This window comes from Spermophilus citellus, assembly GCF_964194105.1.
Source record: "Spermophilus citellus genome assembly, chromosome: 12".
In the NCBI taxonomy this organism is placed as follows: Eukaryota; Metazoa; Chordata; class Mammalia; order Rodentia; family Sciuridae; genus Spermophilus; species Spermophilus citellus.
Window position 1 is genome coordinate 29,644,544 of NC_138198.1, and position 25,315 is coordinate 29,669,858.

At 37.7% G+C, this 25,315-nt stretch overlaps 1 protein-coding gene across 1 annotated transcript in view; it reads left to right on the forward strand.

Annotated features, from left to right (window-relative positions):
* The first annotated feature begins 2,072 nt into the window (after window positions 1-2,072).
* LOC308631830 (contactin-associated protein-like 3) overlaps window positions 2,073-25,315 on the forward strand; it is a 220,887-nt gene continuing 197,644 nt past the window's right edge. Inside the window, exon 1 of the mRNA XM_081263326.1 lies at window positions 2,073-2,200. Within this exon, the coding sequence (XP_081119452.1) occupies window positions 2,116-2,200 (85 nt within the window). The 5' untranslated portion in view covers window positions 2,073-2,115. The remainder of the gene's footprint in view (window positions 2,201-25,315) is intronic.

The window sequence follows — 25,315 nt, forward strand, 5'->3', positions numbered from 1 at the left end:
CCCCCTCCCCTCCCCTCCCATCTTCTCTCTCTACCCCATCTACTGTAATTCATTTCTCTCTTTGTTTATTTTCCCATTCCCCTCACAACCTCTTATATGTAATTTTGTTTAGCAATGAGTGTCTCCCTTCATTTCCATGCAATTTCCCTTTTCTCTCCCTTTCCCTCCCATCTCAAGTCTCTGTTTAATGTTACTCTTTTCTTCCTACTCTTCCTCCCTGCTCTGTTCATACTTGCTCTCATTATATCAAAGAAGACATTTGGTATCTGTTTTTTAGGGTTTGGCTAGCTTCACTAAGCATAATCTGCTCTAATGCCATCCATTTCCCTGAAAATTCTATGATTTTGTCATTTTTTATTGCTGCATAGTACTCCATTGTGTATAGATGCCACATTTTTTTTATCCATTCGTCTATTGAAGGGCATCTGGGTTGGTTCCACAGTCTAGCTATTGTGAATTGTGCTGCTATGAACATCGATGTGGCAGTGTCCCTGTAGCATGCTCTTTTAAGGTCTTCAGGGAATAGTCCGAGAAGGGCAATAGCAGGGTCAAATGGTGGTTCCATTCCCAGCTTTCCCAGGAATCTCCAAACTGCTTTCCAAATTGGCCGCACCAATTTGCAGTCCCACCAGCAATGTACAAGTGTACCCTTTTCTCCACATCCTCGCCAGCACTTGTTGTTGTTTGAATTCATAGTGGCTGCCAATCTTACTGGAGTGAGATGGTATCTTAGGGTGGTTTTGATTTGCATTTCTCTGACTGCTAGAGATGGAGAGCATTTTTTCATGTACTTGTTGATTGATTGTATATCCTCCTCTGAGAAGTGTCTGTTCAGGTCCTTGGCCCATTTGTTGATTGGGTTATTTGTTATCTTATTGTCTAGTTTTTTGAGTTCTTTGTATACTCTGGATATTAGGGCTCTATCTGAGGTGTGAGGAGTAAAAATTCGTTCCCAGGATGTAGGCTCCCTATTTACCTCTCTTATTGTTTCTTTTGCTGAAAAAAAACTTTTAAGTTTAATTAAGTCCCATTTGTTGATTCTAGTTGTTAACTCTTGTGCTATGGGTGTCCTATTAAGGAATTTGGAGCCCGACCCCACAATCTGTAGATCTGAGCCAACTTTATCTTCTATCAGACGCAGAGTTTCTGATTTGATATCAAGCTCCTTGATCCATTTTGAGTTAACTTTTGTGCATGGCGAGAGAAAGGGATTCAGTTTCATTTTGTTGCATATGGATTTCCAGTTTAGGGAAATTACTTTAAAGAAGCTGAGTGGAAAGCAACAATACAAATTCACCAAACTTCATTCACTAATTAAATCTGTCAGGTCCCCTTATTTAGTGTAAGTTCACTGCTTCTGTTGTGGAATTTGGACTAAGATTATTCCTCCTAGGATACTAATTCATAATTCTTTTAGATACATAATGACCAACACTCTCAAGTTTACAAGTAGGAACATGTACAATAAAAATCTTACATTACACCTGGAGTGTTTTTTTTTTTAATCTGGTTCATGAAACGAACTGAGAAGACAAAAATATTCTTGTTGCAAGTTTTATTATGTGTAATCATTTTCTTCAAACCTCTTTTAGTTATTTCTGTTCCAACCTCTTTTCAACTCAAAATATTTACAGACTTACTACCATCCATCCTCAATACTATGTGGAGACACAATGCTAATGAGCAAGTACCACTCATACTTGGCTTCTTTAAATTGAAGTATAACGAATTGTTCATATTAGCGGGGGTATATTGTGTGGAGAAACTTAGGGCAAACTAGCCAGGAAAGTCGGTCTGTAGCCACCCCTCCCCTGCATCACCAGCAGCCAGCCAGGTGTGATTTGAGGTTCCTGTCTGCACTTCCCCTACTTACCACTAGGAGCGCCAGCGGCACACTGGAAGCACCGGCCCAGAGCAGCCTGGACCGCGCGGCTCCGCAGGCGTCGGGGGCGAGGAGCGCCTGGTGGCGGTTGGGTGGGTGCGGCTGCAGGTTCCACCTCCGCGCCGCGTCACGCTGCGCGGGCTGGAGAAAGAGGAAAGAAAGGCGCGCGCCAGGAGACCTGGGCAGGAGCGAGATATTGAGTGTGGGGTGGGGAAGCCCCAGAGAGTGTGGACATGGACCCTGTGGCTGGAGCCTTGCTCAAGATGCTCGCTCTTTTGTCTGCGCAGACCTGCAGCAAAGTGGTGGCGGGGAATACTTGTGAGTACAGTAGAGCTTTTAAAACTTATATTGATAACTTAGAAATTGTGTTGTTAGGGTTAATAAATATTTACAAATGTAACACTGGCTTGTTTCTGAAAACGAAGCGTTAAAAATATCTCGAAGTCCCGACGGTAAGATAGGATGGTTTAAAATTGTTTTCCCTCTTGTCGCATCTAAAATATACGAAGCATGTTTTGACTTCTGTGGCCCCAGACCTAGGCTGCTTTTTGCATATTCTTTGAGTAGGTGCAAGTTCTTGTAAAACCTAAAATTAGCATGAGGATATTTAGAGATGAGATGAGGCCAGAGAACATGAGAGGAGCTTGCAAGTGCCATCGCTGATGCCGTTTCATTATAAGTGCGTTTTGTAAGAACTATGTAAGAAAGAGAAACAACTGCTGAACTGGCTCTGTCCTGCATAGCGTAGATCCTTGCAGTTGGCGCTTTGCGGAGTGGGGCGGACCAGAGAACTCTGGTGCTGCATTGGTAGGCACAGCAGCAGGGTACCTAGATTTCGTGGCATGTTTTGGGAGACTTCCAGCCCCTCTCCCGAGAGGGCTTTTGCTTAGCGGAAAAACGTTATGCCATTCAGGTTTTAAACGTTCAAATGCTTGTATTTTGTGATTTGTTCTGCTTCTGATTTTGAGGGGTTCAATTTGCTAGCCAAATAGATTCAGCAGACCTCAAGGCATTTTAATCTGACGATTTAAAAACAAAGTTTAAAAAGTTTAAGGATCTCCATCTTCTTTACCTGAGGATTTTTTTTCTAAAAAATACTTCACTTTTTAGTTACAGTTGGACACAATACCTTTATTTTATTTACTTATAATTATATGGTGCTGAGAATTGAATCCAGGGCCTCGCAAGTGCTAGGGGAGTGCTCAACCGCTGAGCCACACCCCCAGCCCCTTACCTGAGGAATTTTTTAAGTCTCTCATGTCCTTCACTCCCTTCTGCCATACCTCCTCATTTTTTTTTTTTTTAAATCGAGTTGTGGGCAGGAGGACAAATTAATGTGACTTTCAAGAAAGTGCTGGTAGGCTTGTTCAGAATTGACCTTGCTGCCATGTATCCAGATTTAGCTTTGTCATCACGGGAAAGTTTAGCCTGAAGGGAAAAGCATTGCAAAGTTACCCTTCCACCATTCATTTAGGGCCATAGTGTATGTGAGTCGCTGCAACAAATGAACATGCAAATGCCAACCTGCATTTCAGACACAATTTTAACTTAGCTTTGTGCAACCACCTCCATGAATTAATTAAAACGGGGCATTTACATAAAACCCAATCATTAAGGTCCTGCAAGAAAGCTTTGTCATTTTGCTAAGAGATTTAAAAATAACCAGACTAATTAATTGTTTGTAGAAACAAATTGTCAGATAATTCCACCCACAGTCACTGAAGTACAATTAAAAATAAGTCACTGGAGGTCACTATTACTTGGAGGAAATGTGGCTTCAGAAACTATTGCCATGAGAGGAGCAGAGGGCTTTGCTGCCTTTCCTGTTTCCTTAGTTTTAATTGTGTGATATTGACATTGTTAGTTGTTTTACTCTTTCTTTGTTTTTCATTGGTATTGCATTTCCTGGAACCCAAGAGGGTGCCCCCTCTGACACTGAGCATTCTTGCTAAGGAGTCACAAGTGCAGGTGCTCTGTGGGGAGGGGCAGTACATCAGCCTGTAGTGAATGTATTTCTAAGCTCAGCTCCCTGTGGCTCTCTGGCTGACTCTGTAAATATCAACACTAGCTTTCATGTATCACCCTCTTTTTATTTTGTTGTATTTAGTACTCAAATTAATGTTAAAAAATAAATTTATATTGCCACGGACATTTTAGATAATAAGGTCAATCTGTTGATGGTTCTTCAAATGTCAAGATTCTATTTAAATGGCTTGTGGCTTTAAAGGTTCACAGAGTCTAGAAAAAGTCATTTGATAATTCCTTAGGGCTCCCATTCTGATAGTATGACTTGTGGGAGTAGAAATAATGGAGAATGAATGTTATTAACCTCATTAGGCAAGCTAATTAGATAAGCTAATATTTCTTTGTTTTCTGATTATTTGGGAAGTATTTGTGTGTGTGTGTGTGTGTGTGTATAAGTAAGGTACTTAAAACATGTATTTGAAATCTGTTATTATCAAGTCATGATAGAGAGTTTATTCTCATGTCTGTACCATTTTATGAGAAATTAAATTAAATTAGTTAATTAATATTGCTGTACTGGGGATTGAACACCAGACACTTTACCACTGAGCTATATCCCCAGCCCTTTTTATTTTTTTGTTTTGAGATGAGGTCTCTCTAAGTTGATTAGCATCTTGTTAATCTGTTGAGGCTGGCCTCTTGTGTGTGAGAAATTTTAAAGAGGAGTTTGCTAGCAGGGTGGGATTTCAGGTTCTAATACAAAGCCATGGACCTCAGTGTTGCTCAACAGTTTTGCTGGCTAACCTTCATTTTCCTAAGAAGTGCTTTGAAAACTTAAATAATCCTTTCCGATAGACTTTATGACTAAACTGAAATATTTTTAAGCACCAACACAAAAGAAATGAGAAGTGCACATAAACCTAAAAAAATGCGTAGGTCTTCTTCGCACACAGACTGAATATCATTTTTCCTTCATTCATAGATGGTTCTCAGGAGGAAACCATTCTTCCTTATGGGTCAGCTTGCATGAGGTTTGGTCATGAGAGCAGCTCTTCCAGAACAGGACTTGCTGGAAGTTGTGCTCACAGAGATCATTCACATTTTGACATGATCTTTTTAAAAATTTTCCCTTAGTTGTAGATGGACACAATACCTTTATTTTGTTTATTTATTTTTATGTGATGCTGAGGATTGAACCCAGTGACTCACATTTGTTAGGCAAGCACTGTACCAACTGAACTACACCCCCAGTTCCAACATGATCTTTTTAATCAGCAGGAAATTTTGAGTCAGGAGAATTGTGCACAGAGAGTAAAATGTTTCTAGATAGCCTGTACCATTGGCTTGTGCTTTACTTTTTCCTCCCCCCTTACTCCCCCCTCCCCTTTCTCTCTCTTTTCTTTTCCTCTACATTCTCTCTGTCCCTGAGGAAAACCAAGTTGCTTGGACTGCAACCTATAGTCTATGACATAGGATCTGATATTTTAAAACACATGAGTGACTGCTTGGGCTGCCTTCTAAAATTCTTTTAGTCAAGATGAGAGTGTTTTATGTGGAACTGTTTTCTTGAAGGGAACTCCAGGGGAAATTTGAACACAGATTCTGAGTTATAGAGTCCTGTTTTCTGTATAAGCAGTTGTCATTTCCTTTACTTCCTACTGGGAGGCACAAATGGAGAAAGAAGGTAGCTTTCTGTTTTAACATTTTCCCTGTGAATCTATCATTTCTTTATTAATTTCGGGGCATTTTGGAGGACGAAGAGGGAGAATAATAAAATATCCACATTTTGATTATTTGTCCAGTGCTTGAAAGCTGTCTCATGGATTGTGACTTTGAAGAATAGGGTTTACCCTTCCCCTATGTAGCAACTACACAGTTGGAAGCTAACTCACAGCTGGATCATTGGCTCCAAGTATGTAAGTACAAGCTTTATGGGACAACTGCTGTGCCCCCACTACTGCAAGGAGGATTGAAGTAAATGTTAGCAATTTCATTCCTTGATGGCAATATTTGATAAGTGACCACACATCCAGATTCAGGGAGTCAATTCAGTGGTAGGTCTGACTTGGAATCTGCACACCTATAATTTTTCTCCAGAAGCTTCCATTTGCTTTCTTCCCCAGTCAAAAGTGCCCTTCATATTCCAAGAAAAAAATTTCTGGCTCATTACAGTTAGACATACACTCTGAGTTACTCTTTTAAGAGTAATAATGTTTGTTTTCATCTATTGATGTCTTCCCTCCTCCCCATTAAGTCCAGAAAACTGCTCATGGAAATGTCCCTGCCCATAACTGTGGGTGCAGACCAAGTCTATTCTGTTGGCCAACATGGGAAGGAAACCCATGATGTTCAAGTAATACTGAGCATTTGACCTGAGGAATAACCATATTGATACCTTGATTTGAAGATTTGTACCCTTTCTTCATTGAAGCCTTGGGTCTCTTCTGTAGAAAGCATTATTTTATATTATCTTTGGTGACAGTGTATTAATCTGATAAGTTCTTGCACTATATTACCAGTTTCAAGTATAAATATCCAGTGTCACATAATAGGCAACTGTAGTGTCTAAGTTATTTTTACCTGAGAACATTATCAACCTTAAATACGTGTGTAAATCATGGCAGAATGGAGGCACAGAAAAGTCTCCCATTGCTAGGAGTATAATGTCATGAACATTTATTTACATAAATATCTAATAGTGTCTTTGTCATATGTGTCTTCTGTAAGACTGTACTTTCATAAGTTATCTCATTTAGTGGACATGGAATTGTTTGTTCTTATCTGGTAAATGCTGTCAACATTCTTTATTGTTAAAGGAACATTTTCAATCTCAAGTAATGTCATGTGCTAAGAGGATCAACATAGTCTATAAAGAAATTATTGCCTTGGCTAATAGGGACTAAGCTTCTGTTGATGTTTTAACTGAGGCAGGCTCTTCTTGCCTCTGTAGCATGCTTAATGTTTGTCTAGAGTGAGTTTCATCTGTCCGGTGCTCAACCTGGTGTATGTAGGAAGGCTTCCTGTGAATGGGAAGCCATGCATTGATGCAGGCTTTGGGCAAATGGCTTTGGACACACGTATCAGTGTTTTTATGTGCATTTGAACTTGGAGTTTTTTAAGAAGAACTTTTGATAAACTAGTAAGAAGATCCTTATTCATAGTATGTGAATGTATTTCCCAGAAATGTGAAGGCTAGGGTGTGTGTGCATACTTATAGAAAACAAAATAATTTTCTCTAATAAAAGTCCATGTGACTGCTCAGCCCAGAGCATCAGGTGAGGAGAGAGCCAGGTTTGGTGGGGGTCTTAAGATTGTGGAATTGTAGGAGAATCTTTAAGCAAAAGCAAATAAAATGACCACAAGCACACATTCTCAGTGCCTCTACCATGCCTGAACGGTATAAGGAGGAAAACTCAAGCTTCATGGGCCTCAGGAAAATCTTCTTTTCTGTGTGGGTTGTTTGGGAAGAGGGAGAGCAAATCACTCCAAAATACCTAATAAAGGGCAGAAAACTCTCCTTGAATGAGTAAATGTTATGGTGAATTTTCCCCTTTAAATCAAAAATAGTTTGAATATAAAAGTGTAAAATAGCTTAAACAATTTGGTAGTAATTGATCCAGGGTTTAGCTGTAGCCTCAGGTTTCTAAATAACAAAGATGAAATGAACTTTAGGATATTCCCCCTCACTAATTTTTTTAGAAGTTTTGAAGGGTTATTTCAACACAAAAAGTTCTTTAGTGTGTCTTCTAAATTTTACCTATTTCTACCTGCCTCTGGGACCCACTGATAAGCCAATTGCCTTAGGCCTCTGCTGTTGGTATTGAATAACTTCTTAAAAGCTGCATTATACATCTCTGCATATTTCTGAAAGGCATAAAACCAAATATAATATGTTTCTTTAAAATATAGATATGTATTTTTCCTAGTTTGAATTCTAATGTATATGCTTTAATTTTTTTTTTTTTAAATCGTGTTAAGAAAAATTCTGTATCACTGTAAATACTGTCAAAGAGTGTTTTAGGGTGACCTCTCAGTCTTCTACAAGGGCATTGTTTAATAGGTGTCTATGATTGCTTAATTATCTAGGAGAATGCTCCCACAGCTGCCTTACTTGTTTACTATTTGATTATGATTGAGACACTGAGATGTTACCTGCTAAATTGATGAGTGCATTGTTTCAGGTATGAACGATAACTATAAAGATATTAGTGCCCTAGGATAATAATTAGTTTTTATGTAATCTACCAATCTCTTTCTTTCATCCTCTAAAAAATGCCTGTAAATGTCCAGTTTCTCAAAATGCTCTTCCCTAGATCATTCATTAATGAGCTTACAAACCTTTCTCTATTTGCTTAAGAGTCAAACACTTTGCTTAAGTGTTTTTAACTCTTTGAAAGCAGTGGTCTGATGTAGGCATTGCACATCATTGTGTGATCCTCACAGTGCTTAGTTCAGTTGTCCTTTTATACTGTATGTCTTTCTTGTCCATTAGAACTTTTAATCTTCAATAAGGGAATAGGGAGCTGGCTGCAAAAGAGATAAAAATATTATTAATTTCCAAATAATGGGTATTTTCAACATATTAGAATGAATACTAATAGAAGCATAAAACATTTGGCTTTAAAAAATTGTTACTATTTGTATTGGTGTATTATAACTATAATAGTGGAATTTCTTATGCCATATTTATATATGCACATATCATAATTTGATCAGTATCACTCCCAATATTTTCTCCTCCTTTCCTCCCTCCCCCATCCACTTACTGTATTCTACTGTTTTCTCATTATTATTTTAAATTAGTGCATCATAATTGTACATATGAGTGAGATTCATGGTGATTTATTCACAGAGGGACATAATTAATTTGTTAGACTCTGTTCCCTGGGACTTCCCCATGCCCTCTTTTGCTCTCTCCCTCTCCAATTCTTTCCTCTACCCTATTGGTCTTCCTTCTGTTTTCATGAGATCTCATTTTTATTCCTTTTTTACCCCCTCTCTAGCTTCTATATATGAGAGAGAATATTTTACCCTTGACTTTCTGAGTTTGGTTTATTTCATTTAACACAGTGTTCTCCGTTTCAGCCATTAACTAACAAATGACATTATTTCATTCTTCTTTATGACTGAGTAAAACTCCATTGTGTATGTATACTATACTGTATTCATTCATTCATCTGTTGATGAGCTCTTGGGCTGATTCTGCAACTTGAACTAAATCAGTGTACTGTAGTGTTATGTGAATGAATATCAATGATTATAGCAGTGCAATTCACAAAAACATTTAGCATTTTAATTAGCTTAAAATTAGAAACTACATACTTATTATATGCTCATTAATAGCACAGCAATAAAAAATTTACTCCAAGATTGTAAATCACAAAGTGGGAAAAAATGTATATTATCTCTTATCTGTGCTGTAGCTTTCATTAAATTCTTCCTGTTTACTCTTTAGGATAAGATATGCTTGTGCATATAAGATGTGCATGGAGGCAGCATCAGTGTCATTTATATCTAACTCATGAATAGAAACTTGGATAGTTTAGTTTTTGACTAACAAACAACATTTTTGTATTTATTTTGGGAGAATATTATGATAGTAGATAAATTTATGAAACTTGCTTAATTTTTTTAGGATGTAGCTTTTTTATGGTATGTGTTGCTTGTGGTTCCATCATCTGACTTAGTGGTTATATTCTCTGTAGAAGGAAATTGTAATGCCACGTGATTCTTGGGGCTGGTGGACAGTGGACTCTATCTTAATTTCCATAGCCCTGGATGATCCCTGGAACTCTGGCTGAGGCTTAAATATTCTTTGTAATGTCCCATTACTTGGTGTGCTCAAGACACAAGAAAATTTCTCTGACTTGTGAGCAAGCCATGGAATCACTGGTTGGAGTCCTGCAGTGATCACCTGCTGCCTGAAGGCTTAGAGCAGGTTCTGCCTGCAGGACTCAGACTTACAGTCATTTGTTATGTTAACACCTAAAATCCTTGGCAGCCTGAGAACTTGTTAAAGTTAAATTGAATACAGTATTTCTGGGAGTGGTGAATTGATAGGCAAAGTGGTAAAATTATCACTATTGTCAACAGAAATTCACTAGGGGAGAATTCAAGGTAAAAGGGGAGGCTCATAGCTCATTGGTTAGCCCAAGCAGCACAAATAAAACAGTAAAAAAACAGAGAACTTTAGAGACCATTCATTTGGGGGCAGTGACACAGTGTCCAGGTGAAGGCTACCAAGTTTAGCTGTGGCCCTTTCAGGAATTTTCAGGTCCAGTGTGCCACCTAACAGTCAGCAAATGGCTTTCAGGCTGGGTTCTGAGTTCAGATTCAGTTAACTAGTGGGATCCATCTTGGGGATTCTGCTATGTGCCTGTGCTCCTGTGTGTCCTGAGGAGATCATGGGTGGAGAATGCTGTGGAGGGAATCACTGCAGTCAGTCACTACAGGGAGATCAGGTGGAATCTTGTTGGGTTCAGGAAGATTGTTAGTTCTCAGTATATATTTGCTGAGGAAGTAAAAATGTGACTGATTCTCTCTCCTAAAATATTTAGTAAAATCCCAAGATCTGGCTTTCCTTGTCTCAGCTGTGTTGTGTGTTCTTACCCCATGATTGTGACTAGAGGGTTTGGGCTTTTAACTGCTCAGAAGTGGGGCCAGAAACTGATTTGTAATTTGAACCTTGACCAGGTGCTCACCTGAATCACCTTGTCAATAAATCAAAATGCACCAATTCTGTAGCTAATTAGTTAAGCATCTATTATTAAAAAGTTTATATGGCAGATTAAATCTATTATTAAAAAGTTTATATGGCAGATTATATGGTTGTGTGTCTGCCCCTCATGTTTAATGTAAACTTTTTGAAAAATGGAACTACATTTCTTTTTGTGGAAGTCTGCCGATAGTACTTCTTACCAGGTACCTGAAGAAATTAGTACAGTCATGTGCCCATAATGATGTTTTGGTTGGTGATGAGCATATATGCTTGTCCCAAAAGATTTTATTTGAACTGAAATATTGCTACTGTGCACTATTTTACTGTACTTTTTCTGTTTAGATAAACAATTATTGTGTTAAAATTGACTACATATTCAGTACAGTAACATGCTGTATAGGTGTGCATCCTAGGAGCAATGGCCTATATATACCATATGGCTTAGGTGTGTGGTGGTCTAAGCAAACTAGGTTTGTGTAAATGCACTCTGTGATATTTACACAATGTTGAAATCACCTAATGTCTCTCAGAATGTGTCCCTGTCATTAAGTGATGCATGACAGATCCTTAAATATGCTCCTTTGAATAGCCCCTGGACACATGGGCTACTTGTTATCTGACTGGTATTTCTAAAGTCTTCGAAAAAACATGTGGTGCCTGGCCACCAGCACTCACAATAGAAACATGCGCTAAATGCATAAGAAAACAAACTACTTCACAGGAGGGCCCATAGAAATAACAAACTACAGGATGAGATCAAAATGAATGTAGTTGTTGGAAATAGATTTAGAATGCCAAATGTCTATAGAAATAGAAGAAAGAAAAAAGAACAGAGTGAGTAACTTATTTCTTTCAGTTTCCTTCATATAAACAAACAATCTTTACATGAAAACGATCAAGCAGAGTTGAAAAAGAAGAGTATGTAGACATGAAAAAGTGAATTATTGAAATAAAGAATTCAGTGAATTTTGAAACAGCAGATTAGACATAGGTGGATAAAGACTCAGCCAATTGGAAGACAGATCTGAAATAAATAACTGGCATACAGAGACAAAGAAAAGGAAAATATGAAAAATGGGTTAAAGGGCAGAGTGGTGAGTGACAAGATCCATGCATATGACCTGGGTTCTGCAGGAGGAGGAAAGACTTAACAGATGATCTATGGGAATTCTCCTAATTCAAGCAGGTCACCAACCTTGTGAGTCAGGAAGACTTTGAAATGTGTAGGAATAAAAAGAAAATAGTGCACACCACCAACATCACCATATGGGAATCGTCCAACACCAGAAGTAGAAGTTGTAGAAAGCAGCCAGGGGTAGGAATAACTAACAACATTGAGACCCATGAGCTCTCAGAGTTCTAAGAGGGGATAAACACCAAGGATTATAGACTTAGCTTTCAAGAGTGGTGGGGACATAGTCATTTGCAGAAAAGTAAAATCTTTTAAGACTTCAGAGGATGCAAGACCACCAACTCATCACTAAGGAAGTGCTAATGTATGGGGGTGGGGCAGGAAAGGAAGCAATTATAGGGGCAGGTGTGAGTAGTTAGAATCCAGCAGCTGTTACACAAGTGATGCTCCTGAAAGTCTAATTGCAATGTGGAAACAATAGTAAAGGTGTATGTACAACATCTGTGTGCAGTCGGTGGAATTAAAGGAAAGAAGACAAATCTAAGTGAACAACTGGAAATAAATGTAGAAAGATAGTCAGAATTAAAGCATTCATGGTTCTTACATTATTGGTGAAGGGAGGTGAAATTTGTTTATTTTTATGCTTTAACTGTTAGGCAGAATCAGCATAAAATTTCAAGGAGGATCACTGAATAGAAGTGTGTGTGTGTGTGTGTGTGTGTGTGTGTGTGTGTGTATGAAAATAACTGGTTAAGATGGGTGAGGAGGTGCACGCCTGTAATCCCAGCGGCTTAGGAGGCTGAGGCAGGAGGATCAAGAGTTCAAAGCCAGCCTCAACAACTTAGTGAGGCCCTAAGCAACTCTTTGAGACCCTGTCTCCAAATAAAATACAAAAAGGACTGGGAATGTGGCTCAGTGTGGTTAAGCACCCTTGGGTTTAATTCCCAGTATCAAAAAAAAAAAAAAAAAAAAAAGAAAAGAAAAGAACTGGTTAAAATGGACATGTAGGAAATAATTAAAAAGATAGGATAAGAATACAGAAGATTTTAATAAACTGTTTAAACTGTTTCCCAGTTTGATATATATAACAATTGATAAATACTATGCAGCCTCAATTACTTATGAAATATTTACATCTATCCTTGTCCATAAAGTCAGTTCCATAAATTTCAGAGAATTAGTAACATTAAAATCATAGAGAAGCTTCATGAAGCTGGTAAAAGATAAAAAAAAAAAAAAACAACAACAACAACAAAAAAAACAACCCAACAACAAAAGCACACCTAGAAACATCAAGGTCACATTTTCAACCACCAAAGATAGTGATATAAATCTATTTGCTGTGGAGGAATGAGAACTAGTTTGCCTTTAGCAGAGCAATGATACAAGAAGCAAAAAGAAATGCAAAAACAGTACATAGTAAGGGAAGAGAACTTTGTAATTTATTAAGACCCCATGAGCTGGGGGCTTGACTCAGTAGTAAGATCATTTACCTGGCATGCATAAAGCCCTGGGTTTGATCCCCTGCACCACAGTAATGAAAACCAAAATAAAATGAAAAAAAAAAAACATAATATAATGTCACTGAAGGGAGTCTGAGGAGATCCTGAAAAGGGGGACCTTAACTCAGGATGACTGGGTCCTTGACAAACTTTGCAGAAAAGAATTTCAAAACATGTCAAAGAGAGGGAGGAGTAGAGATTTTTCAGGAAAGCAATGAATCCATATTTCAGGGAGAATTCGGCTGTCAAGGGAGTGAGATGCACCTTTTGGGAACTCAGGCTCTTGTTTTTGCATGGGGTGGCATGGGAAGGTATGTGAGGTGTGGCTGTCTTAGGATCTTTATATTGTCTCCTCTATCTGATCAATATATAACGTTTGAAATGTGTGAATTTCTTAAAATATTGAATCTCCCTTTGCTTAATCTATTCTAAAAGGCACTTTTCATAAGTGAGTGAATTTTCAGGAACCCTGAGATGTGTAGATTTCTTAGAAACTTTGGAGTGACAGTTCTGGGGAAAAAAATCTGGCTTGGGAAGTAACAGGCCTGGGGGGAAAACTGACCCAGAGAGTGAAGGTATGAGGAAATTTATCACAAGGCTTTGAGTTTAAAGTAGTCTCACTTTTCTTCCTTTGTCTCCTTTCTACCTTTTATTTCTTCTGTCTCAATAAGATATTATTCAGAAATACATACTACCTACTCACTACCCATAAACTTAGTGGAAAAAAAAAAAGGAAGGACGTGTTTCACAAAGAAGAGACAATCCAAAGAAAATGTAGTGGAAAAAACTCTAATCCATAGTAGGCAAAGCAAATTAATAAAACATGGTGAAATTTGATAAGGTCTAAATTAGTAGATATTTAACAGTTATTTGAAAAATCTCAGTTGTTATAAAAATAGGGACTGAGATCATTACGTGGGGAAGATAAAGAGGAGAATGTTCTTATTTATGTTCTTTGGGAACACAGTGGATTTTAACCTTAAACATTTGTTAAAAAAAAAATTGAGATTTGGTTTTGTGTAAGAAAGAGAAGAATGCTCAGTAGAAAATAAGTGTGATATTTTGCATGCTGTTAATAATGAGACTTGTTTCCTATTTAGGAAAAAAGTCATGTTTTGTTTCAATGAGTGCTTGTTGGTTCATTCACTGTTCTATATAAGAATATCTTCCCCTAAACCCAGAAATTATGTGCATGGTGTAGACTGGGTGGATGAGATCATCAAGCAGGTGAGGGTTTCCCAGTCTACTTTTTTCTTTCATTTTTGAATTGGTGGTAGGTAACTACAGATTGAACCCAGGAGTGTTTAACCACTAAGGGACATCCCCAGCCATTTTTATTTTTATTTTTATTTTTGTTTTTTAGTTTTGAGGCAGAGTTGCTGAGGTCCAGCCTCCCAGCTCTGCACCACCATTCGTGGCCCATAATCTACTTTCTATGGGGCCTGACACCAGGGAGGCTTACCTGTGGTGGCTAGGTGATCCCTGGGTGGATCCATGGGGTATATTTAATTTATGCTTCTACCAGTGTATTTAATTATGTTTCTACCAGTCCTACCAGTGTATTTAAGAAGTTTCAACAATTACTATTGCTGGTAAACACTTTTTTTTTTCTGTGAGCAATTTAAATATTTGATCAATTCTAATATTTTAAAAAATGGAATGAAACACCAAGTTAAAAAAAATCATACATTTTTCCATAAAAAACTGCAGTCTCTTGTGGTTAGCAGATTTGTCAATATTTATACACTAATTTTAAATTTTCTGCTTTAGTAATGCTTATAGGATGTAGATTTAGATTTGGATTTATAAAAGAAAAGTGTTACTCAGACAAAGGGACATTTCTGCTGGTATACCCTGACAGATTTTAAAATTGGAGAAAAAAACATACAAATTTATTAAGGTGCAAAAAGAGAAAACCACAGCAGGGTGGGGGAGGAGGGATCACTGCTTAACATAAATCACAAAAATATACACCCCTTTATGGAAAGTGGGCATCCCACAGCCAGCAAGGGTGTTTTGTGATGCAGATGGGGTTTTTTTTTTATCTGGGTCAGGTATTAGAATCCCAATCTCTTCCTGCTGTGTTTAGAGCCTTTCTAGGCAGAAAGGAGGTGGGGGACATAAAATGGAAAAACCATTGTGCACATCTGCTATTTACTAATGTAGATGGATACTTTTCTTTTACAAAAGAACCACCTTTCAGAGTCATCCCTGTGATCACAGAGCCTGGAGTTTTTCTGAATATCCAATTTGAAATAGGCCAAAGGAATGTGTTTGGGGTGGGATATATTACTCTCTTGCAGGGTCACTAAATATATCCTGTGAATTTTATTTTTTCTTTCAGTGTTGTGCTAAACCCAGGGCCTATCCCATTCATTTGCCCACTGAGTTATACCCCAGACCTGAATTTTTAAAATCTACTTGTTACTGAGTTAAAACATTCAAATTTTTTGATATGAATGTTAAAGAACAACATAGTAAATGTTTGAGAAACAAAAAAACAAACACCTTTTCTAGGTAAATTTTCTTAAGAAATGTTTAGTTGCACCATGTGATGAAAACATAAAACAGATAATTTATTTTTATAAATGTATCTAAAGAACTAAAATCTGAGAATGTATTGCATTATTCAGTATTAATTTAATTTAATGTTTATTTGGTATATATACATACACATAAACATATGCTCCTTAAACATGAGTGCTTCAGTTCTTGGAACAATAGTGGGCTATACTTTTTAATAAACATGAACAATTAAAGGAAATTATTATTTAATGGAAATTTTTTTGACATAGACTCAATTTTTTTTAATGAGTTGCTAATATTTAAATACAAATAATTTTAGGTAAATGTTACTTAAAGAGCAATGCTTTAATATAATTATACTCAGTGACTAATGAATTAAACCAGAAAAGATTCCCTAATGAATTAGATGTGTTAAAGCTTTCAGTGTCACCTGACTCTAGATTTTGTAATATAAAATAAGAATCCTCCTTTTTTTCTGTCTATTTTTTATTCATTCCTTGAACACTTCAAAGAAATTACTGTACCTTTTGTTGGAAAAGAATTCCCCTCCCCATGAGGCTGAGGATGTAGCTCAGTGGTAAACTACTTGCCTGTCATGCATGAGGCCCTTGCTTCAAAGCCCAGCACCACAAAAATAAATAAATAAAAAGTTCTGTCCCTGACTTAATGGGGACAAGGGGTATTTTATGGAGATTTGTTTTTATAAATACTTTTACTTGGTATGGATTGATTGTACTTGCTATAGGCAGGTGACCTAAAAGCATACCACAGCCTCAGATTCTGCTTTTCCTTCCTTTGAAGAGAGTGGCCACCAAGACAGCCCCTAGGAAAACCAAATATCTCCTGAGAAATCAGAGCATGCCCAGGCCCAGCCCCGCCCAGGCTCATCTCCTGAGAGGGGAGCCAGTTCTCCAGGGGCTTGCTGAGATTTTGCAGCCAACTATCCCTGGTTTTCTTTCTCAAAAAAAAAAAAAAAAAAAAAAAAAAAAAAAGAAGAGGGAAGGAGGGAGTGAGGGAAAAACAAGCAAAAAGAACATATACAGCATATATAATAGTGTATATCAATAGAATATATATTGTAGTCAGGAAAGCTTTTGGAATCTCACTGTTGATTGTCTTTTCAATGGCATTTCATTCTGCTTTCCTATTTTATCATAAATTGCTCTTTAGCTTTGGAATTTTGAGGGGAGGTACAAGGGAATGAACCCAGGGGCACTCGACTGCTGAGCATATCCCCAGCCTTATTTTTTGTATTTTATTTAGATACAGGATCTCACTGAGGTGTTTAGTACCTCGCTTTTTGCTGAGGCTTGCTTTGAACTCCTGATCCTCCTATCTCAGCCTCCTGAGCCGCTGGGATTACAGGTGTGAGCCGCTGGGATTACAGGTGTGTGCCACTGTGACCTGCTAGCTTTGGAAATTTTTAATGTTTCTTTAAATTATTCTCAAATTGCAAATATTCAAATTACCAAATTATTTTTTTCTAAGACAGTGAAAAATATTCTCTTGCAGCCTAAGTCTTGTCCTGAAAACACAACAGATGTTATTATATTTATGGATCCAATGTGATAGCACAGTTATTAAATTTTTGTAAGTTTTTAAAGTCATTGGGATTTTCAGAAGAAACATTTTTTCTAAATAGAAGTGATTGTCTGAACTTTCATATTATTCCTAGGGTTTAAAAAATTGTGCAGCAAGTTTTGATTATTCTACAACAATATAATAGAGAGCTAATTAGTAATTTTGTCTTCAGTTTTCCATGGTGAAAAAGTTTTTACTCAAGATGTAAAAATTTTGTAAAAAGTTACAAAGTAAGTTCTTTATTCACTCAAAAAAGTAATTAATGTAAACAAATGTATGGACAAAAATTAAAATTACATATTTGATTGCTTTGTGATTATTTTAATAATTTGAATAAAGAATTTGAGAATTTTATAGAATTCTACAAAAGTCACAAACCATTTGATTTTAAAATAATAGATTTCACCCCTTGAAATTATATTTAAGAGTTGGTTAAACATTAATATTTAAGAGTTACATAGCAAGGCAGTTCTCTTGCTAGCAAGCTATGGATAGTTAAAATCTTTTGAAACTGAGCATTAAGAGCAAGATCATTACTAATAGAGTCAACAGCCTAACATTCCAGTGTGACTTCTCAAGCACTAGCTTGATTGGGCTTTGGGATTTTACGTTGTCTTTACACTGCCCCGCTGTCCAGTGGTGATGTCACCCTCAATCACAGAGCACACTGTAGATGCCAGGACTACCCCTGTGCAAATGCATTGTAGGGCACACCTCTACACACTCCAGGAATTCATCACTGCAGAGATGTGGGGGCTGTTGACCTGAATCTGTGCATTTCTTTCTTTGGAGTTCATAGTCTGACTGCCTTGAGTGCAAAAACACCATACACCATATCCTAAGTGCTCTGGTTTGATAGGGTTCAGAATAAGCTGCAGTTAGGAAATCAGAATTTCAGTTGAGGAGGTGAGGAATTGTTAGTTTTTAAATGCCCCAGGGGATTTATATTTATTTCCAAGTTTGAGAACTGTTGCTGTACATGCAAGGTTCCCAGATCAATGAAAGTGCTAGACAAGCCAGAGGGCCCTGGGAGAGATTGAGCAAGGGCAGCCTTAGGACCTTCCCACCCTTAGCCAGAAGGTCTCTTGAATTCTGACTTGAAGAGATGGAAAAGGTGTATGGAAAAGGGTGTCTGAGAAATTACAGCTCTACCTGTTTCTATGAATTTTAATCCATAGAATGATGCAATTTTGACAAATCTGGAGATATTACTTTCTTGTAATGCGAAAATTCCCTAAATGTTCAATTTGTGGATTCCTTCTGAAAACTATTCCTCAGTATGGTGGGTTGTTGAATTTTACTTACATGTTTATTTAAATAGGGCCAGGAGTGTGTTTGGAAATGAGTGCTGCATGGGGCAATCTCTCCTGGTAGCCAGAGAGAAGCCCTTTACTCAGTCTGTTCTCTCGACTTCTGCTGTCATTTACCCACTCAATACCCACCTGAAAAATTTAGACTTCCCATGGTTCTCCTCTTATTATGTATTGGTTCTTTTTTTAAATTCTTTTTTGATACTGGAGATTGAACCCAGGGGTACTTAACCACTGAGTCACATCCCCAGCCCTTTTCATTTTTTGAAACAGGATCTTGCTAAATTGCTGAGGACTTCATTAATTTGCTGAGGCTGGCCTCAGAACTTGTGAGCCTCCTGCCTCGGCCTACTGAGTCACTGGAATTACAGGTGTGGAGCATCAAGTTGGGCTGATGAATTGGTTCTTTAAATATTTTGAGCTCAATATATGCCTGGGTGGAAATAACAGATATGAAGATTTTAGAAAGTTGTATAAGAGCTTTCCAACTTGTGGTCAGTTTAATTCAGGAAACATTTATCAAATGCCTACTGTGTGCCAGGCAGTATGATAAAAGCTAAGGAAGTAAAGATAAATACTGGTTCTTTACAAAAATGTGCTGAGCCTTTAAGATAGATGTGACAATTTATTTAAGGGTTATGAGTTTAGAACCACCCTGATGATTTAGAATCAGTTTCTTTTGCCAAATGCATGTTTTTTCAGTGGTTAGTTAAGAATAACTGGGATGATGATGTTGGCTTTCTAGGGCTGGGGTATAGTTCACTTGGTAGAGTGTTTGACTTGAGTGCACAAGGTTCTATCCCCAGCACCAAAAAGGAAAAAAAAATGACTCTCTAGCTGGACATGGAGGCATACACCTGTAATCCTAGCAACTCAGGGGCTGAGGCAGGAGGATCACAAGTTCCAAGGCCAGCCTCAGCAACTTAGTGAGGCCCTAAGCAACTTAATGAGACTCTTTCTCAAAAGAAGAAGTAAAAAAGGCTGGGGATGTGGCTCATGGTTAAGCACCTCTGGGTTCATCCCTAGTACCAAAAAAAAAAAAAAAAAAAAAAAAAAAAAAAAAAAAAAGTTTGGCTTTCTAGCAGGTCCAAATCATTTTCTTTTTAGGGTACCAAGCAGATTAGTCAGTGAGAACTAGGAACAATTCTCCATCCAGAGCTTTAGTTCCCTAAAGGTTCTGTAGAATCATATGGTTTTGTACAATTTTAGAACCATGAAGCAATAGGCTTGATTTTTTCTGTTGCTGGGCCCAGTAGGCTCTTAGACATACAGCTGGAAAAATAACCCCAAAACAACATCAGCTGGTTTAAGTGAAGTTTTCATGTCTTTTCTCTATAAAGTGGTCTAAATCAGAGCCTTCATTTTTAACTGAATTAAGAGGCTTGTACATAAAGAGGAAGCCTTTTTAAAAAACAGATTTTGTGTATTTCTCCCAGGTTTTCTGGAAATTCAAAACCAGATATTACACAGGAGGCTCTTTTTATTAGCAAGTACCTGCCCAGTTAAATGTCTTCTGCCATTAGAATTTTAATATTGGAAGACAACTACCTTTATAATTCAGTTATTTTTCTAAAAATTATGTAAGGCTTTTCACAAATACTGTGAACTAAAAAAGGAAACAATATTGGCATGAATCCACTTCATTGTAAGGAACCTAAGGTATCATTTAATTATAAGAATAATTATTGTTTTTAGTTCATACCAAATATAGTTTAATAATAGTTCAGATTCATGGGTACTAATTTGCTGTATGACAACCTTAAACTCAATGGAAATTGTTTCTTGTAATATGACCCTTAGAATTACATTTACAAGTGAATTATACTGAGGAATAAGTTTATAGGCAACAGATTGATCCACCATACATCTCTGAATTAATGCCATGGCCATAAAGCAGACCCATGAAATAACAGATGAATATATTGCTATAATAGGAAAAAAGAGTTCAGAAGTGAAAACAAAAGAGCTTAAATTAGGATTTGCTAATGGCCAGACATAATCCCTTTGTGTAAAATAAATAAATTGTGGAATATGTTTAGAGGCAAGTGAGGGCACAGATGGATGGGAATGAGGTGTGGTTGGAGAATTATGCAAGGGCCATCCATGGATTTTCCATGCCAAGTTTCTGAGCTTGTAATGCACTGTGGGTTTTAGCGGGTATATGCATGCTCTCTACTGCATATATTTTGGCGGTTATGATGTGGGACAGAATAGGCTGGACATCCAAGGAATTTTCAGGAAGTAGGTTTATTGGCTGCAGGGTCCATAGAGGCTATCGCCTAAAATTTCTCTGGACCTCGAGTCTGGAAATTCTTTGAACTTTATACCTAGTAGGAGAAGGGGACTGAAGGTGAACAAAACAAGTGCTTTTTTGTTTCATTTTTTAATATTAGTCAGAGGTTTTACCACAAAAGCAGTAGTAACATCATCAACTCTGCAGCTTTTATAAGACAGAGCAATTTAGTCCTCACAAAAATAGGAAGTCCTAACCCACGTTGAGTTTTTTTTGTAGAAATTTTTGCTGATAGTCTGTTAATAAGAACAATTATGGTAAGGGGTCTCTGGGTGGGGATCTCTGGTCTGCTTCAGGTAGCACGGGCCAGTGACTCAGTATACTTGGTAAAGTTCAGAAGTAGGAAACAACGTAGCAAAGACATTATGGGAATCTTCATGAGGATGGATTAAGGGCCAGCTATGTGGGGTGAGTACAACCTGGGAAGGGTGAGTACAAACTTGGGAAGGGTGAGTAAGTGGACCCTGATGTTCACAATTCTTAGAGGCCTTAATGTGTCACCAGACACTAGGAACGGGGGATCCTGGATCCTAAGAAAAGTTCCAGATCTTACTCTTATGGATAGAGAAATGATCACCAGATATTTACAGGTTCTTTTGAATCAGACATTATCCCAGGTTCAGAGACAGAGGGGAGCCATTGTGTGAGTGTTGGTCTTGAGCACTGGCAACTCCTGACATTCAGACAGTCCAACTGGAAGGACCAAGTAAGACAGTCCAACTCCAGGGGAGTTTATATGCATTGTCTTTTACAGTCCAGGGAATAGGTTCCATTGTGATGTGTTGAGGAATGAAAATACATATTTTACTTTGAAGACTATTTAATCTAGTTCAGAAGATAATTCATTCAAAAAAGATATCATTTATATGCAATTGTGTATGAATAGAATTTGGAAAGTGCTGAAGAACATAAGAGCTAATGTATTACTGAGGGGTTGTTTTTAACCAAAGAAACCTAGAGTTGTTTTTCATTTGAGAGGAAGAATAGATTAGGTAGTTTTAGAAAGAAAAAACTGGAAAACTGTTTCATTTAGATTGGGAGGAGCAAGTCAATTATATATTCCCCAACTGTTGGAAGTTCCAAATTTCTAAAATCACCTGAGGAAAAATAAATATATATAATTTTATATGTGTGTGTGTTAGGCAGATCAAAAGATCTGACAAGAACAAGTTAGAAGAGGAAAAGTTTATTTGGGGCTCATAATTTCAGACATTCAGTGCATAGTCAACCTAGTCCATTACTCTAGGCTTGAGGTGAGGCAGAACATCATGGTGGAAGGATTTGGCAGAGGAAAGTTGTTCACCTCACATTAGAGGAGAAGCAGACAGAGAGGGAGGAGTAAGAGACAAAATATATTTCCCAAGGGCTTGCCCTAGTGATCTGCTTCCTTTAGAGTACCCCACCTAATTAGAATTATCATCCAATAATCTATTTAAATTATTAATACTTCAAATGGATTAATCTACTGATTAGGTTATGACTTTTATCATCTAATCATTTCACCTTTGGAAATTCCTTCTTTGTTACATGACCTTTCTGTAGGATATCTCTAATTCAAACCATAAGATTATGTGTGTGTGTGTGTGTGTGTGTGTGTGTGTGTGTGTGTGTGTAAATTTTAAAATAGGAAGCTAAAGTATTATTTTAGTACCTCGGTCTAAATGGTTTTATGGTATGACAAACAACAGGCTCTTGATTAAAATAGCTTTACAATATGGTTTAAAAGTTTCTTAAATATGATTGTTGCATCATCAGAATGCCTGGTAGGATATCCCTAACAATCTGATCTGAATCAGTGTCAGTTGTGAACATTTGTGATGTGTTTGGTTCGGTTTTTCTATAAAACAGCATCACAACTATATATGTGTGTGTGGGTGTGTATGTGTGTATATATATATTTTTTTGTGGTGTTAGGGATGGAACCCACTGCCTTGCTCATGCTGAGCAAGCGTTCTACCACTAACCTGTACCTCCAGCCCAATCCTTCAGCTTCTCTAAAAACACAACCTTGAATATGTTTCTACCTATGAAAGAATAACTAAATTTTAAAGTTGAGATAATTTTTTAGAATCATTCTCATGTTTATGAGTGTCTATTATACAGAGAAATAAATTTGTTTTGGCATAACTACAGTATTTTCTTTTATCTTATGTTCATTCTTATATGCTTATACTCAGAAATTTTTTAAAAGATGAGATGATAAACAATTGTGTAGAAAAACTATCACTTAGAAAAAAAAAGCTATGAATAATTCTTGTAGCTTTGAAGCATTTCAAGATTTAGTTGTTCTTAAGACATTATTTCAAATTATTGATAAGAATAATATTCAGTTAGTGAAACTGCATATTTTATAATGATGCCAGAGAAACAAAATGACATCTGATCCTACTGACTTTTGCTCCAGGATGTTTAATATAAAACAAGAACATTTCATATTGAAAACAGAAATGAGTGGAGATTTCTGGGGGTATCTGAGACCTCATCTTGTGCGGATATAACTTTGCTGGAAGATGCAGGAGTTCAGGAACTGCACTGTCCCAGTGCACAGGTACAGAGATGCTCCTGTCCCAGGGCCTCACAGGAGGTGGGCACCTTGTTTTGACCACATGATTTCACAGGTGACCTCAGGAATCAATTGGAACAGCTGATTCTAAGGCCTCACAGTTAGGATAATAAAAAAAATGATCATTTTTTAAAAAGTATCAAATTTTTCTTCCCAAGAAATGACTACACTGTAAAAGTTATTACTACTACTTTTTTTTTAAATTTATCATCATCATCATCATCATCATCATCATCATCATCGGTACTAGGGATTGAACCCAGAGGCGCTTTATCACTGAGCCACATCCCTATCCCCTTTTTAAGTTTTTTATTTAGAGACTGAGTTGCTAAGTTGCTGAGGCTGGTTTTGAACTCATGATCCTCTTGCCTCAGCCTGCCAAATTGCTGGGATAATAGGCATGCACTGCTGGGCTTAGCCTTTTCTTTTTTCTTTTTAATACTAAGCTTTGTATGCCTTCTTTTGGGGAATGAATAAATGAATGAATGTGTGGTTTGGCCCTGTGAATGCTCCCCCTCTTGTTATGAAAGAACTCCTGGGATATTTCTATCAACTCAGCTGGTGTCTGCTGGCCTCAGCAACCTACAGGCCCAGAGAGAAACCCAATTGCATGGGGCCCTTCTGGAGGCCTCACCATCAGGGCTCAGATTCCAGGCACAGCGTCAAAGACTAAATCACAATGTGAAAGCTGAAGTCTTTGTAGGACTTACAGACTCCTTAGTGGGAATGTACAACACACCTGGAGGCCATACACTGAGAGGAAGAGTGCGTACCTATGGGCCAATACATAGCACAGCAGAGAGGAAGAAGGGGTACCTATGGGCCAATACACTTATTGGCTGAGGGTGTGATCCAGACAGGTACCCCAGGGGAACTTTCACTGGTGGATTGAAGTAAGCAGGCAGTAGTTCCAAGGAAGTCACACTGTGACTGAGAGGGGGTCACCTGAAGCTCCTGAGCAAGCTTTAAATAGTCCTTTTAAGGGAAGCAGCTAGAAAGTAGCCTCTGAGTGGTTATCTCTGGCCACCAGCTAGAGCCATCAGGTTCCCTTATAGTATTGAAAACTATGTTGGGGTGACATCCAATAAGCAGGTACTTCTAGTGTGAAAATTAAACTTCTGTTTAATGCTACATAAAATTATAAGAACTCACTACCTGAGGAAACTGTCCTTACAGGATCATTTGTACGGTCTTAATATGTGATGACTTGTTTCACCATAAAGAAAATAAACATCCCATCTGATTCAAATGTATGATATGTCAAGATCATTGTACTGTCATGTGTTACTAATTAAAACAAATTAAAAAAAAAGAAAAGAACGCAAATGCTTTTCATCCTTACAGCAACCCTGTTAGTTGTGTGATCTTATTGTCTCCATTGTACAGATGTGAAAGCTGAGACTGAGGCTGAGGTATATCCCAAGATCAGACAACTAACAGGGACATGTTCCCCTACCTGTGCCCTGTGTGATCTGCTTCTAGAATCTGCTTGGTCCTCAACAAGCAAAGGATGGTGGGGGGAGGGGCACCACAGTGATGAGAAGAAGAAACCTGAGCAGAGAGGACTGAAAGGGGAGCCATGGACCATGACTGTCAAAGGACATCATAAAGGAAGGCCTGCTGGGGAAGGGAGCAGGCCTCTCATATTAAGCAGTTCATGGATTAATCCTTACTTGCCCCCAACCATAGTGTGACTTCCATTGGAGGGACTACTTTGTATACAGTAGGAATGACACTGGCTGGACTGCTGAACTTGTTATACTAGAGAAATTGCAATGATAACACTCCAGGTAGCAAAGCCTGCCTATAACCTTCCAGAATTCTTTGAAATGCCTATAATGCC